The 12,277-nt window shown below is 38.5% G+C and overlaps 1 protein-coding gene across 9 annotated transcripts in view; it reads left to right on the top strand.

Annotated features, from left to right (window-relative positions):
- Positions 1–12,277, top strand: part of ANK2 (ankyrin 2) — a 539,079-nt gene that overhangs the window by 410,273 nt on the left and 116,529 nt on the right. For 6 of the 9 annotated variants that reach the window (XM_080915857.1, XM_080915858.1, XM_080915855.1 and 3 more), the window contains 4 exons: positions 1,772–1,957; positions 2,371–2,394; positions 6,662–6,760; positions 8,202–8,300. In XM_080915857.1, coding sequence (XP_080771983.1) covers positions 1,772–1,957; positions 2,371–2,394; positions 6,662–6,760; positions 8,202–8,300 — 408 coding nt within the window. The remainder of the gene's footprint in view (positions 1–1,771; positions 1,958–2,370; positions 2,395–6,661; positions 6,761–8,201; positions 8,301–12,277) is intronic. The other 3 variants (XM_080915859.1, XM_080915860.1, XM_080915853.1) reach the window with 1 other exon arrangement.

Here is a 12,277-nt window from a genome sequence, read left to right as displayed (position 1 = left end):
TGTCCTTCATTCACAAAGTACCCAGCTCCTGGCACATCTGTCTGTACACTGCAGCGGCTTGCTGTTCCTTACCTTAAGGCACTATCCCCCTCTATTCTAAGAGGTAGTATGCTGTATTTAAAGATCAAACATACACAAATGAACTAGCAACACATTGCTGGTGTGTATGTGGTTCATGCTGCATACGTGATATGATACACTTGAAAAAAATTTTCTCCCTCAAAATCCCACAGTTACCACTTAACTGATTCATACTGAAACACATTAAGAAGTCAGATTTGGGTGATTAACTCCTAACCCTGGGATGACATCTTTAGGTATACAGCCTATTGCCCTTGTTCCTACTGTATGAATGGGACCTTTAACATTTACTTGCAAACTTCAGAGAATTAAGGAGGGATATGCTGCAGCAAATATTAAAAAATGATAAGGCTTATCTTTTTATTGGCACCTGAGGTCTCACTCCACAGGCGCTGCTTCTAGTACGGAGCCGAACACACGAACTCTGTCTCTTAGTCCAAGCCGCACCCAAGGTCTCACTCCTTACACATGACTCCCTTCCCTGGCGGTTCACTCCTCCTGCCCTACTGCCTCCATACCGGGGTGTTTCTTTACCCCAAATCCCAATACAAACACAACTCTAAGGCCCGATAGCTTTTCATACGGGTTTATATATCAAACTCTCAATCTACAAACCTTTTACACAATAAGATTACATCAGATAGACATATAAACTGCCCTTCTATATGAGATATAAGACCTATAAAATCTTTAAATGTTTATAACTACTTAATGCCAATTAAGTCCACCTGGACCTAATTCATCCTTCCCGAGCTCCATCTTGGAACTCCCTCTCAGTCCTCTCCTCTGACCTTTGACCCTCTCTCTCCACCTCCCTTCCCCTGCCCAATCTCCGGCTCTCTCCTTTATTTTATTTATTGAAATGGGAAGGTTCAGATGAAGTCACTTTCATGAGTACATGACTAGGTAGCCCTTCTTTGGGAAGTGAAATTAACATCAAAATACAAGCTATAAGACAATCTACAGGGATACACTCAACATACTTTCCAGGAGCTTAGACACTTGCTTCTGAAGATGCAAAAATGACTTTCCAAGTTTTGTAGCATGTTGTTCTATCTCATCCTGGAGACCGTTCTATCTTTTTCATTGTTTGTGCTGTTGTGTGTTGAGCTCTCTTTTTAAGTGAACAATCCAGAAGTTGGGTTCTAAACGCTGTCTGACATATGCAACTTTATACTGGAATCATCAATCAAAAATGCAAGTGGTTGCAAGATTAATAGCTAGTCTAATTTACCAAATAATTCTAGGTCACATTAAATCTCCGACATCCCAACAAAAATTATTTTGATTACTCGTTTCACAGCAGTTTTCGCCTTCCCCGAGACAATGCAGACATACTTGCTGATCCTGCATTGTTCATTGCACACTAATCTTTTCATATGAAGGATAATTTCACTTCCAGTCGGATTTTCTTTCCATTCTTGCTCTTTCCATAAGTAGACACAGTCAAGTGTTCATCCTAATTTTTATTTTTCTCTTACAAACATGCATTTGACCCAATCCTGTAACACGACCACATTCCATAATCGGCAGGGTTTGTTATGATGCTGATGTGTCGAGTGTAAACAATGGAAATCAGAAACAATCTGATGACACTCCTGGCGAATGACAGTCCACTCCGATTCTGCTCTTCACAGTGACACAGTGTCCTGCTTGCCAGTCTCACTCATTCACTTACGTTATGTTCCAGGACGGCTTTACTCCTCTGGCTGTGGCTCTCCAGCAGGGACACAACCAGGCGGTGGCCATCCTCCTGGAGAATGACACCAAAGGAAAGGTGAGGCTGCCGGCTTTGCACATTGCGGCTCGAAAAGATGACACCAAATCCGCCGCCCTCCTGCTTCAGAACGATCACAATGCTGACGTACAATCCAAGGTAAGAGCTGAAGTGTCTGTGGAAAGGTCGGCTCTGACTGCCAGCATCTCCTGGGCGGTGAATAGAGAACAGCCACTGCTAAGGATGCGGCACTCTGGCCAGAAAAATGCAGACGTCATTTCCATGCATATCTAGATGGACGGGGACTATCTGTTAGGAGATAGCAACAAGAAGTTAAGGCTAAATGGTTTTTACAAGACCAGATTACATCTTTGAGACATTTGGCACAGCATTCTGTCTACACCATTAATTATAGAAAGAGTCAGAAAGAATGACTGTTGTGTAGTGGAGTTACCATTTCTCACTCTGCCTTGTTGCGATAGAATACTCAGTTGTGGTGAGCAGACCTGTTGTTCCTCTAATTCTGCATTGTGTAACATCTTCCCTCTTTTCCCCACAAAACAATGCTTCAGATGATGGTGAACAGAACAACCGAGGTACAGTACTGCCGTTATACCAACACTTTCCTTGTTTTTATTTATCGTTCCTTTTTGCCCAGTTAGAATAAGAGCTCACTAATTCATACTAATGATTTAAAGTTCTACTCATGGGAAACTGTTTAGAGAAAAATCCTGTAATTAAGAAAGAATGATAATTTAAATGTATTTGAGACAACATATATTTGGAGTATCATAAAACCAAAAATTTACATAGTTCTGAGTCAAGCATAAAACACAACACTACATTGCATATGTTTTTGTGAGCGAGTCTGATTCTGAAACTTTTGCAGAGTTTTTTTTTTTTTCTCTCTCTCTCTTAATGAAAATGTACAGACAAGACTTTAGGGAAGTAAAAATTCCGGAGACTTGTTTTCTGTTATTTAATTGCAGTTGTACTTTTTTTTTCCTGCAGTTTTTTTTCTTTACCACATTGTTTATGATCAATAATAACTCTGCAAATCATGAGCAAAGCATTTCCCCCGTAAATCTTAAAATACACGCCATTAAATCATTTCACTCATATAAAATAGGGCATTAGAGACAAGAACAATAAGTTCACAAGTTCTAGTGTGTGTTTCCCCTTTGTCACAACATAGACATTATTAAAAGCACATTATAAAATTTAATCTATGCTCAAAGGTAAAGTTGTGAAGGGTAGCTTTTGTTTTGGTGGCACGGTTCTTTAGAATATTTTTTTTTTTGTCATCACTGAGCTGGGGACTTGGAAAAATTGTAGAGATTTGGGAATTCCTTCCGCATTCACAGAAAGAAACATATTTTTCAAGTCTTCTTTATTAACCCATTCATCTACTTAGAAGCAATTTAATTAAATTATCTGCACTGCTATTTTTGTTTGTTCCTTTTGGGTGCATGACATTGGGGTGGAGAAACTCTAACTCAGCTGCTTGGTAAAACTGCTCAGGACTGGAAGCATTCAAATTTACTTCAGTTACTAATTTGAGTTAACTTTAATTCCTCAGGTATTCCCTGGGGATTATTTTTATACGTTGTAGAGGGTGCAAACCAACATAGAGTTGAACAACAAATATCAGCTTAGGGCATTATAGTCATTAAGGCCAATGAGAAAACATTAATTAATTAATTAATTAATTAATTAATTGATCAATTAGAAATAATACAATAATATTATTGTACTTAAATAACTGAGAAATCATTTTAATCAACCAATATACTATTTTGCAATTAAACTGTAACTTTAATAATTTTCACATGACAATACTTTTCCATGGGAGAAATAAAACATACATCTACTCACAGACAGGGAGCCCACAGCAAAGCAAAGTCCACATACTACCAAATTCCAAGTTGGTGAACCAATGAGTTTTGTTAGTTACAATAATATGGGTGAGGGATTACTTACAGGAGAAGAAATTATTCAAAGACAGCTGCATCACCAAAGCCCACTGCAGCATGGGTAACAACTCACAAGACTTAGGAACCTGGAGCTTGCTACATAGCCTGAAGGCAACTCAACAGGTTGAAAAATGTCTTTTCCAAGTGATTCTGGTCCATACACCTTTAAGTCATCAGCTGGCTTTGATTTCTTCCAGGCAGGTTGGCTCTATTCCTCCTCCTCTTCCTCCTCCTCCTTTCCTCCTTCTTCTCCTCCTCCTCTCCCTCTTCCTCCTTCTTCTTTTCCTCCTCTCCTCTTTCTCCTCCTTCCCCTCCTCCTGCTTCTTCTCCTCCTGCTTCCTGCTTCTGCTTCCTTTTTAATTATTAATTTTTAATTAATTATTTTATTTGTTTATATCTCATATGTTGCCCTCCTTTAGGTTCCCCCCTCCAAGAGTTCTTCAGGCCCCCCTCCTCTTTGCCTCTGAGAGGGTGCTTGCCCAGGCCCCTTCCCTGGGGCATCAAGGCTCTATAGGATTAGGCACACCCTCTCCCAATGGGAGGAACTCATCTCTTATTGCTTGTTCTGGCAGGGAGAGGTCAAGTAGATCTAGTCAGTTTCAAGGACTTCCTGAAACTATTTTGTGTTGCTTATATTCCTACTCTTAAGGAGCTCCCCTGAAGGCTGAAATATCTCAGTCTCCGAGGAAACTGTTACAATAATAATAGACATATATTCAGAATATGTCTGGGTGACAGGAAATATCAAGGTTAAAAATGAAAAAAAAGGTTTGACATTTTATAAAAATAATTATGGGTTGTATAATGATTTTCCCGTTAGTTTTGGCATAAATACATCACCAACATGCCGAGTAAAATAATCTGGATCACATTTGTGGGGACTGAATTCATAGTTACTATTCTTATTTCTACATCTTGTTTCTGCACAGTTAAAACTTACTTGCAACTAATGTTACTGAATGCATAGGCGGCCTTCTGTTATGTAAGTTACCTAAATGTTAGCTTAACGTTTGAAAACTGTTATCACCAAATTCTGTACACAAAGTCAGTACAAGCTGACATGGCATGTAGAATATTTTTAGAAGCATTAAAGTGCATATTAAAATCCATTTCAGTGTAAAAGAGACTAGGAAGTGACCCGCAGACCAAGGGAGGTTAGTCAGTGAATGTTGTTTGTTTCTCATTGTTTTTATTAAAGAGTGAAAAGTGTCGAGTAAGAAAAATGATTAGCTCTTTGAGCATTTCAATAAGAAAAGAACTGAGATATATATATATAATATATATATATATATATATATATATATATATATATATATATATATATATATTGTAAAGAACAGCCACTTTATCTAACTACATCTTCATCAGAAAAAAAAATGATTTCTTCATTTGATTTTCAGAATTTGCTTTTGAAGCATTTGGGAAACTAAAATTATACCTCTACACACATCGTGCCTTCAGTTTGATTATTTTAATCATATTTTAGTGAATCTTTAATCTATATCCAAAATTCTATTTTTTTTATTTTATTTTTTTATTGGATATTCTCTGCATTTACATTTAAAATGTTATACTTTCCCCCCACTCCCCTCCCTCCTTCCCCTCAACTTGCTTCCACGAAGGTGCTCCCTCTCCCAATCACCCTCTTCACCTCAGTGCCTTGGCTGATGATGATATTGTTCTTCCCATGAAGGTGCAAATCTTTAAGCTATTTCAGCCCTTTCTCTAGCTCTTTCATTGGGGTCCCTCTGTTCAGTCTGATGCTTAGCTACAAGCATCCTCAACTGTATCTGTATGACTCTTGAACTGAACTGTTTTCTTTATTTCCATTCCAAATTGATTCCAAGTATTTTTTAAAAATTAAAAATAGGCTCTTCTCTCATGCAATACATCCCAACCACAGTTTCTCATTTCTCTACTCTTCCCAACCCTCCAAGATCTTGCCCCCATCTGTTTTTCTTCAGAAAAGACTAAGCCTCGAAGAGACAACAAATAAACACAGTAGAGCAGGATTCAAAAGCCCTCATACCAAGGCTGGACAAGGCAACCCAATAGGAGGAAAAGTTGTTAATATGTGTTTTAAAATTATTTTTTACTATAAATCCCCGTCTGCCTAAGCAGTTTTAAAAGGGATGGAAAAAAATCAGTGTGGGTGCCATGGAATGAATTGGACATTTTTCCTGAGAACTTTTCAGACTCCCGAATAGAAAATTCTAATCAATTCCTCTGTGGGTACAGGCACTGTACACACATGAAGGACTCCCAGTTTCTTGAATCCTTGTAAAAAAGTTGGGTGTGCCCATGTGCAATTGTGTAACCTAGTGCAAAGAAGGTAGAAATGGAGGACTACGCATACTTACTGGTTGCCAGCTAACTCCAGGTTTTGTGAAAAACCCTGTCTCAAGAGAAAAAATGTCAAACAGCTTAGAAGTCCTAGCTCACCTTCTCACACACACACAACTGTGTATAACCCCCATCCCACCCCCACATGAAAATATAAAAAAATCACAACAACCAAAAAAAATAAAATAAAAACCCTGTTTTTTTAATCTTTGGTTAAAACATTTATTAATAACTGTTAATTCTGTGTTTGAAACTTTATTTGACTTCATCATAGTCTGTTTTTCCCTAATAAGCTGAGCATACTCAGGAAATACAGTTTTGTGTAAACAACTAGCCTCATAAATTATAAATTAATTTGCTGGTAAGTATAGAGTATTTATTTCTCTCTTATAACACTTAACTATAGAGTTGTATTAAAACATTTATTACATGAATTTTGTTGCTCATGTGCTTGGCAGGCAGTTACTCTTTAAGTTTTCTGGCTTGTCAGTGGTTGCTTTCTGCAGTGTGAGGCAAAGCCCTACCCACCCTTTTTCTCTTTCCCTAGAGTGGCTTCACCCCTTTGCACATAGCTGCACACTATGGGAATGTAAATGTGGCGACTCTTCTTCTGAACCGGGGAGCTGCTGTGGACTTCACTGCCAGAGTACGTGGTATCAGTACACATGTATTTTAGGAAAATAAATAAAATGGCTTCTAATAAGGTTTTCTATTTAACACCCTTCTTCCATTCTAAAGATTCTGAAGTTTTCACTATGTTAATCATGGGATAAAACCATGACCCAATAAATTAAACATAAGAATCTGGGAGAGGTAGAGATGGCTTAGGCATGTGCTTACCTGCTTTTCCAGAAGCCAAGAGTTCGATTCCCACCCAAGTTAAGCTGCTCAGAACCATCTTTAATTCCAGCTCCAGGAGACCCAAAGTCCACTTTGGGCTTCTGAGGGCAGAACACTCAAACACAGAAAATGGAAAAAAAAAAAAAAAAAGTACAAACATGTCAGTAGTCGAGGAGGCTAATTGTGACATGATTTTTGGCTGTTATATTATAAAACAATGCAAACAAACAGACAAAGCCAAACCATGAATTATCAACTTCCAGTCAATAGATGAAGTTAGAACACCAAGCAGAAAGTGTGGAGGTACCTGTGGATACAGAATTGGATGAGACTTTTTTTTCTCTGTTGGTTTATGAGTTGAAATTTTGCTCTTGTGTCTTCCTAAAATACCCAGGAAGATGTTGTTGGGCTTTTAACGGTCTACTTCTGTTAGAAAATTTATTTACATGACAGTATAAAACTCATATATCGGATGGCATTTATATTGATTCAGTTGATTTAGTATTTAAATATGTGGAAAATTATAACTACAGCAGACACACATTTTTTCCCATAACGATGACATTCGATATCTTTTAAGACAAATATAAGTTTGGTGTGTACTACTGTCCTTCTTGGAAGTCTTCCGCACAGGGCATGTATGGTGGCATATATCTGTAATCCTAGAAATATGTAGGCTCAGGCAGGGGGAGTTTCTAGCCTAAGGCCAGCCCAGGTTTTATAGTAAGTTCTAGGCTAGCCCGAGCTACATAGTGAAATCCTGTTTGGAAAAAATTCTTTTGTTCTGAAACTATGTTGTTCTATATTTCAGTTGTTTCTCTCTATGAATTATTCTGAGGTGGTTTTAAAGAACAATTACCAGTGAATATTAACATATATGTTTTATTCTATTTTTAACTGTATAAGATTTTGAGATTTCAATCTCTACAGTGCATGAGAGACATTTTCCTGGGTTCTGTTTCTACTATACAGATGTCCTCTTTCTGTGTCTTAACTGTAGCTTTACAGCCAATGTGTGTATTGCAGTTCTTGACTAACAGGCATTTTTGTCTTTTATATTTTTTATCTTCTAACACTTAGCATTTGTGGTTAATGGACTTATTTGTTCCTTATGATCAAACCTATTGAACCACAGATACTATGGGTCAAATTACCACACAGGTCACAGTCTTTAATAGTCTTTGATAGAGAGCTGTGCCCTGCCTTGCCCTGTCTAACCTGCTCTGTTTGGTCTTTCCATGGAATAGAATGGAATCACTCCCCTGCACGTGGCTTCCAAACGGGGAAATACCAACATGGTGAAGCTCCTACTGGATCGAGGTGGTCAGATCGATGCCAAAACTAGGGTGAGTGTCTCTGCACCTTGACTTTCCCACCATTCCTAAGAACTGCAGCCTCCCATGCTTCGCTTAGAAGACTTCTTAGCAAACACAAGCAGTGTGTTTTCATGGGAATTGGCCTTGGGTTTAATTTCAATTTCATAAAACATTAAAGATTCCAACCAGTAAAATAAAATTAATGTTTGCTCATCAATGCCTAGAGAAGCCAACAACTAGCCCCTTAGTAGAATAGCTTTTCTTGCTCAGTTTCTGGGAAGACAGATCAAAGACAGCACTTACTAGATTCTCCTTTGGGTAGTCATCAAGAAAGCAATCGACAGGTACAGTCAGGCTGGGAGACTGGCTTTTGCATAAAGTGCTTTCATGCCTATCGACAGCTTTTGTGCCTCTAACTGTTGAACCCATCAGTCATTTGCTTCAGTAGTTGGGCTACAGTCAGTGAGATTTGCTGACAGAAGAACAGCAGACAATCAGCAAGAAGCACCTTAATCTCAGTAGAATTAGAGTCCTTCATTCATTTGTGACCTCTGAAGTATAATAACATCCTAACTCCTTAGATGCATACTTAGCGAATAAACTAATAGGTCAAAAATAGATTCTGAAGACAAGCTGCCTGATATCAAATTCTACCTGTGCCATTCATGAAGCTAGGTAGTCTTGATGTTTTTCTGACCTTGAAATGTAGCTAATAGTATTCCCTAACGTCAGAAGGTTGTGTGGGGATTAACTTGGAGCTGTTATTTTCCTTAATAAAGTGGAGATGTACTTCAGGTAGTACAATGTGTGCCTACTTTTCATAAAGCCCTGGATTATATGTTTAGCACCATACAAACTGGGTGTGGTAGCACATTCCTATAACATATTTCTAATACTAAAATTCAGAAGGTATAGACAAGAGGAGTGGAAGCTTAATTTTACTCTTGGCTAGCATGGGCTGCATGCTTGTCACAAAAGGAAAGAAGGAAAACATAGTTAATCAATTACTTAGCTACTCATTTATATTTTTTATAATAGTATTGATATTATATGCATTTTTTGCTTGAATACACCACACACAAAATTTTAATATCCAGTTTCTTAAATAGAGCTGGCTAATAAGAGCCTTCACAAAAATGTAAAGTATTTATGAATCATAAAATTGTACCAGACCTAGTGTTTTGCACCTGTAATCACAGTATGATGGCATATACATGTAGACCTAGACTCAAACATTAAAAAAAAGCAGAAAATGCCAAGATTATTTTTCTAAAGTCAGCCTGAGCTGCAGAGTGAGTTTGAAGTCAACCTGGCCTATGTAGAAAGATCTGTTTCAACTACAAACAGAAGAAACAATCTCCCAAATACTACTTCACTACAGAGATAGTATCCTCTATAGATGAGAGGAAAACTGCACCCATGAAATCTAAAACCATGGACACCTAAACAAGAACTGTGTAACAACATCAGCCCAGAGGGGAGACGTTTTAGAAGGTCTTGGGTAGAGATGGTACATACAGACAAATGACAGCTGCTGAGAGACTAACAATCAGACTTCCTCAGACACAAGCCCAGATACATATCCAGTCCCAAGAAGGCAGCCCTCAAGGGATGTGCGTATGAGCTACTCAGAGATTCATGTGTGTGTGTGTGTGTGTGTAACAATAATAAAGAAGAAGAGGTCATGAGTTCAAGTCTGAGGGGTGGCCACGAGAGGAGTTTAGGTGAGAAAGCCATGGTGAAAATACAGCAGGCATTTAGGAAATTCCCCAAAATTTTAAGTTAAAAAGTGTTTAAAAATCTCTTTAAAAACAAAGAGACCACCCAACCAGATAAGCAAGCTGAAGAGGAAAAAGTAAACAAAAATACTCTCAAAACAAACAAGCAAACAAAAACTCACAAGAAACAAAAACCACAACCTCTCCCCAAAACTAAACAAACAAAACCCAAAACCCTACTAAATTATGTGATGCACAAAGTCTATTGAAGACCACGGTAGCAAGAACCTGTGTTTTTCTCTAGACATTTTTACATTCTAGGACTTCACATTCTCACAGCCCCGACAACAGGGGTCAAATTCAACCCATCCATCAATCTTGAAGCTGTCAGGGTTACCAACTTTACATAGACAACAGACTCTGCTTCTGCATTACCTCACAAAAGCTCCCCAGGAGAACAGAAGAGAAAAAAAAAAATCAAACAATTCAAAGACCAACCCCTCATTTCTCTTAGGACCTTTGTTCCCGGGTAGCAGGGCCATGCCGGTGGGAGTTGTTTTCTCTGGCCACAGTGTGGTGCCCTGTCCTTGCTTGGGAGTTCCAACCTTTGCTTTGTAACCATGGCCTTTCAGTTCATGTGTGGTGGATGGCAATGTGGGTGCAGTCTGACAATTTGAGGCTGATAGGGCGTTGTCTGCTTCCTACTTCTGACATTGCTGTCATTCTTAGCTTAGCTCATCCCTCAGTTTTAGACCTTAGTGCATATATATATATATATATATATATATATATATATATATATATATATATATATATATATATATCTTGGCTGGTGTCTTATGGAGATTTGCTGTTATTATTAATGTTGTCCTGCAGCCAGTACTCAGTAGGAAGCAGCTGATTTTGTTTTCGTTTGTTTGGTTTTGTTTTTGTTTTGACATTATAGTACTTCTTTATTTCTTCAGAGACGTTCATGTTTTCATGTTTCACATGCACTGGATATACAACCAGAAAGTCTAACACCAATAGCATGGTATTTCTAAAAATCAAAGCTTACTCAGAAATCAAGAAACATGGACATTTATGTTTGTCTCGCCTATGACTGATTGTTCTTGTGAAAGTCATCAAGCGGAATCACTGGGAAAGGAATTTGGGACCACATTTGTACTATGTAGTTTTTGGATAGAGCAAATATATTGAATTTAGAATTTAGTTAAGAATTAAGAAGATATAAGCTCTGGTTAGAGTGTGGATCAACTGCTCGAATAGTAGTTTCTGAGTTCCTAGTTATGCCATCAGTTCTAGAGATCCAACACTGAATAAACTAGACTAGGTCTCTATATTCCCAGAGCAAGTCATGGGCTGGAGGCATCTCAGTAAGAGAGTGCTTGCCTTGCCTAATATGTAAGGCCATACTTGGTGCCCAGTACTACGGAGGGGGAGGAAGAAAGAGCAAACATGAGAAATAGACATAGACAGACAGGTATACACGTGCGAGCACACACACACACACATACGCACACTCACAGAGAAAGAGAGAGGGGGGTGGGAGAGGGGACGGAGACAGGGACTGGTCTCAATGGATTCTGTATGCAGGTGAACATTTAACAATAGGTATGTAGATGAACTTCCCGAGACTAGCTCGGACTCCTGTAGGTCCACCCAGAACCGGAGTGAGGATTGAAAGAAAAAGACAAGTTAGTTAAAGCTGCAATATGACTTCGGCTGGACTTGAGGCCTAAGCCTCATGGCTGAAGCGAAGCTTTGCTTTATTTGTCTTCTTTTCAAATAGTTTTAATTATGTGCAAAAATGGTAACAACTGTTCTGAGACAGGGATCAAATGAGTTAACAATTTTGGAGGTCAGGTGAACAGGTCTGAGACAAAAATGGATACTGCTATGCCTACATTCCAAAATCCACCCTTCCCTAATCTGCATTTCTAAGGATACTGCCTGGAGCATCAAATACAAACTCACTTTCCTACACCACATTCTAAAAGGCCCTTCCCCAAACTTCAGACGTAGATGTTCCTTAAAGCCTTATTCTTAGAGCCCTGCCTAGGGCTACAGAAGTAGATGTGCTCGATAATAGCCCTTACAGGGCATAGCACAGAGGCCAGATTCCTGCCTTGGATAGCCCCAAAATGTCCTGGGATAAAATTAATATTACTCTGACATCAACTATTCAGAGGTGCCAAAACTGCTCTCCACAGTGAACATTTAACAATAGATTCTTTAAGAAAACAGGGTAAAACGAAATGTCTTGTTTTGTAGGTTTTTTTCCTTGCT

Source organism: Micromys minutus (genome assembly GCF_963924665.1).
Source record: "Micromys minutus genome assembly, chromosome: 4".
Taxonomy (NCBI): domain Eukaryota; kingdom Metazoa; phylum Chordata; class Mammalia; order Rodentia; family Muridae; genus Micromys; species Micromys minutus.
The sequence above is the reverse complement of the archived record's forward strand: the minus strand, read 5'-3'. Positions and strand labels throughout refer to the sequence as shown.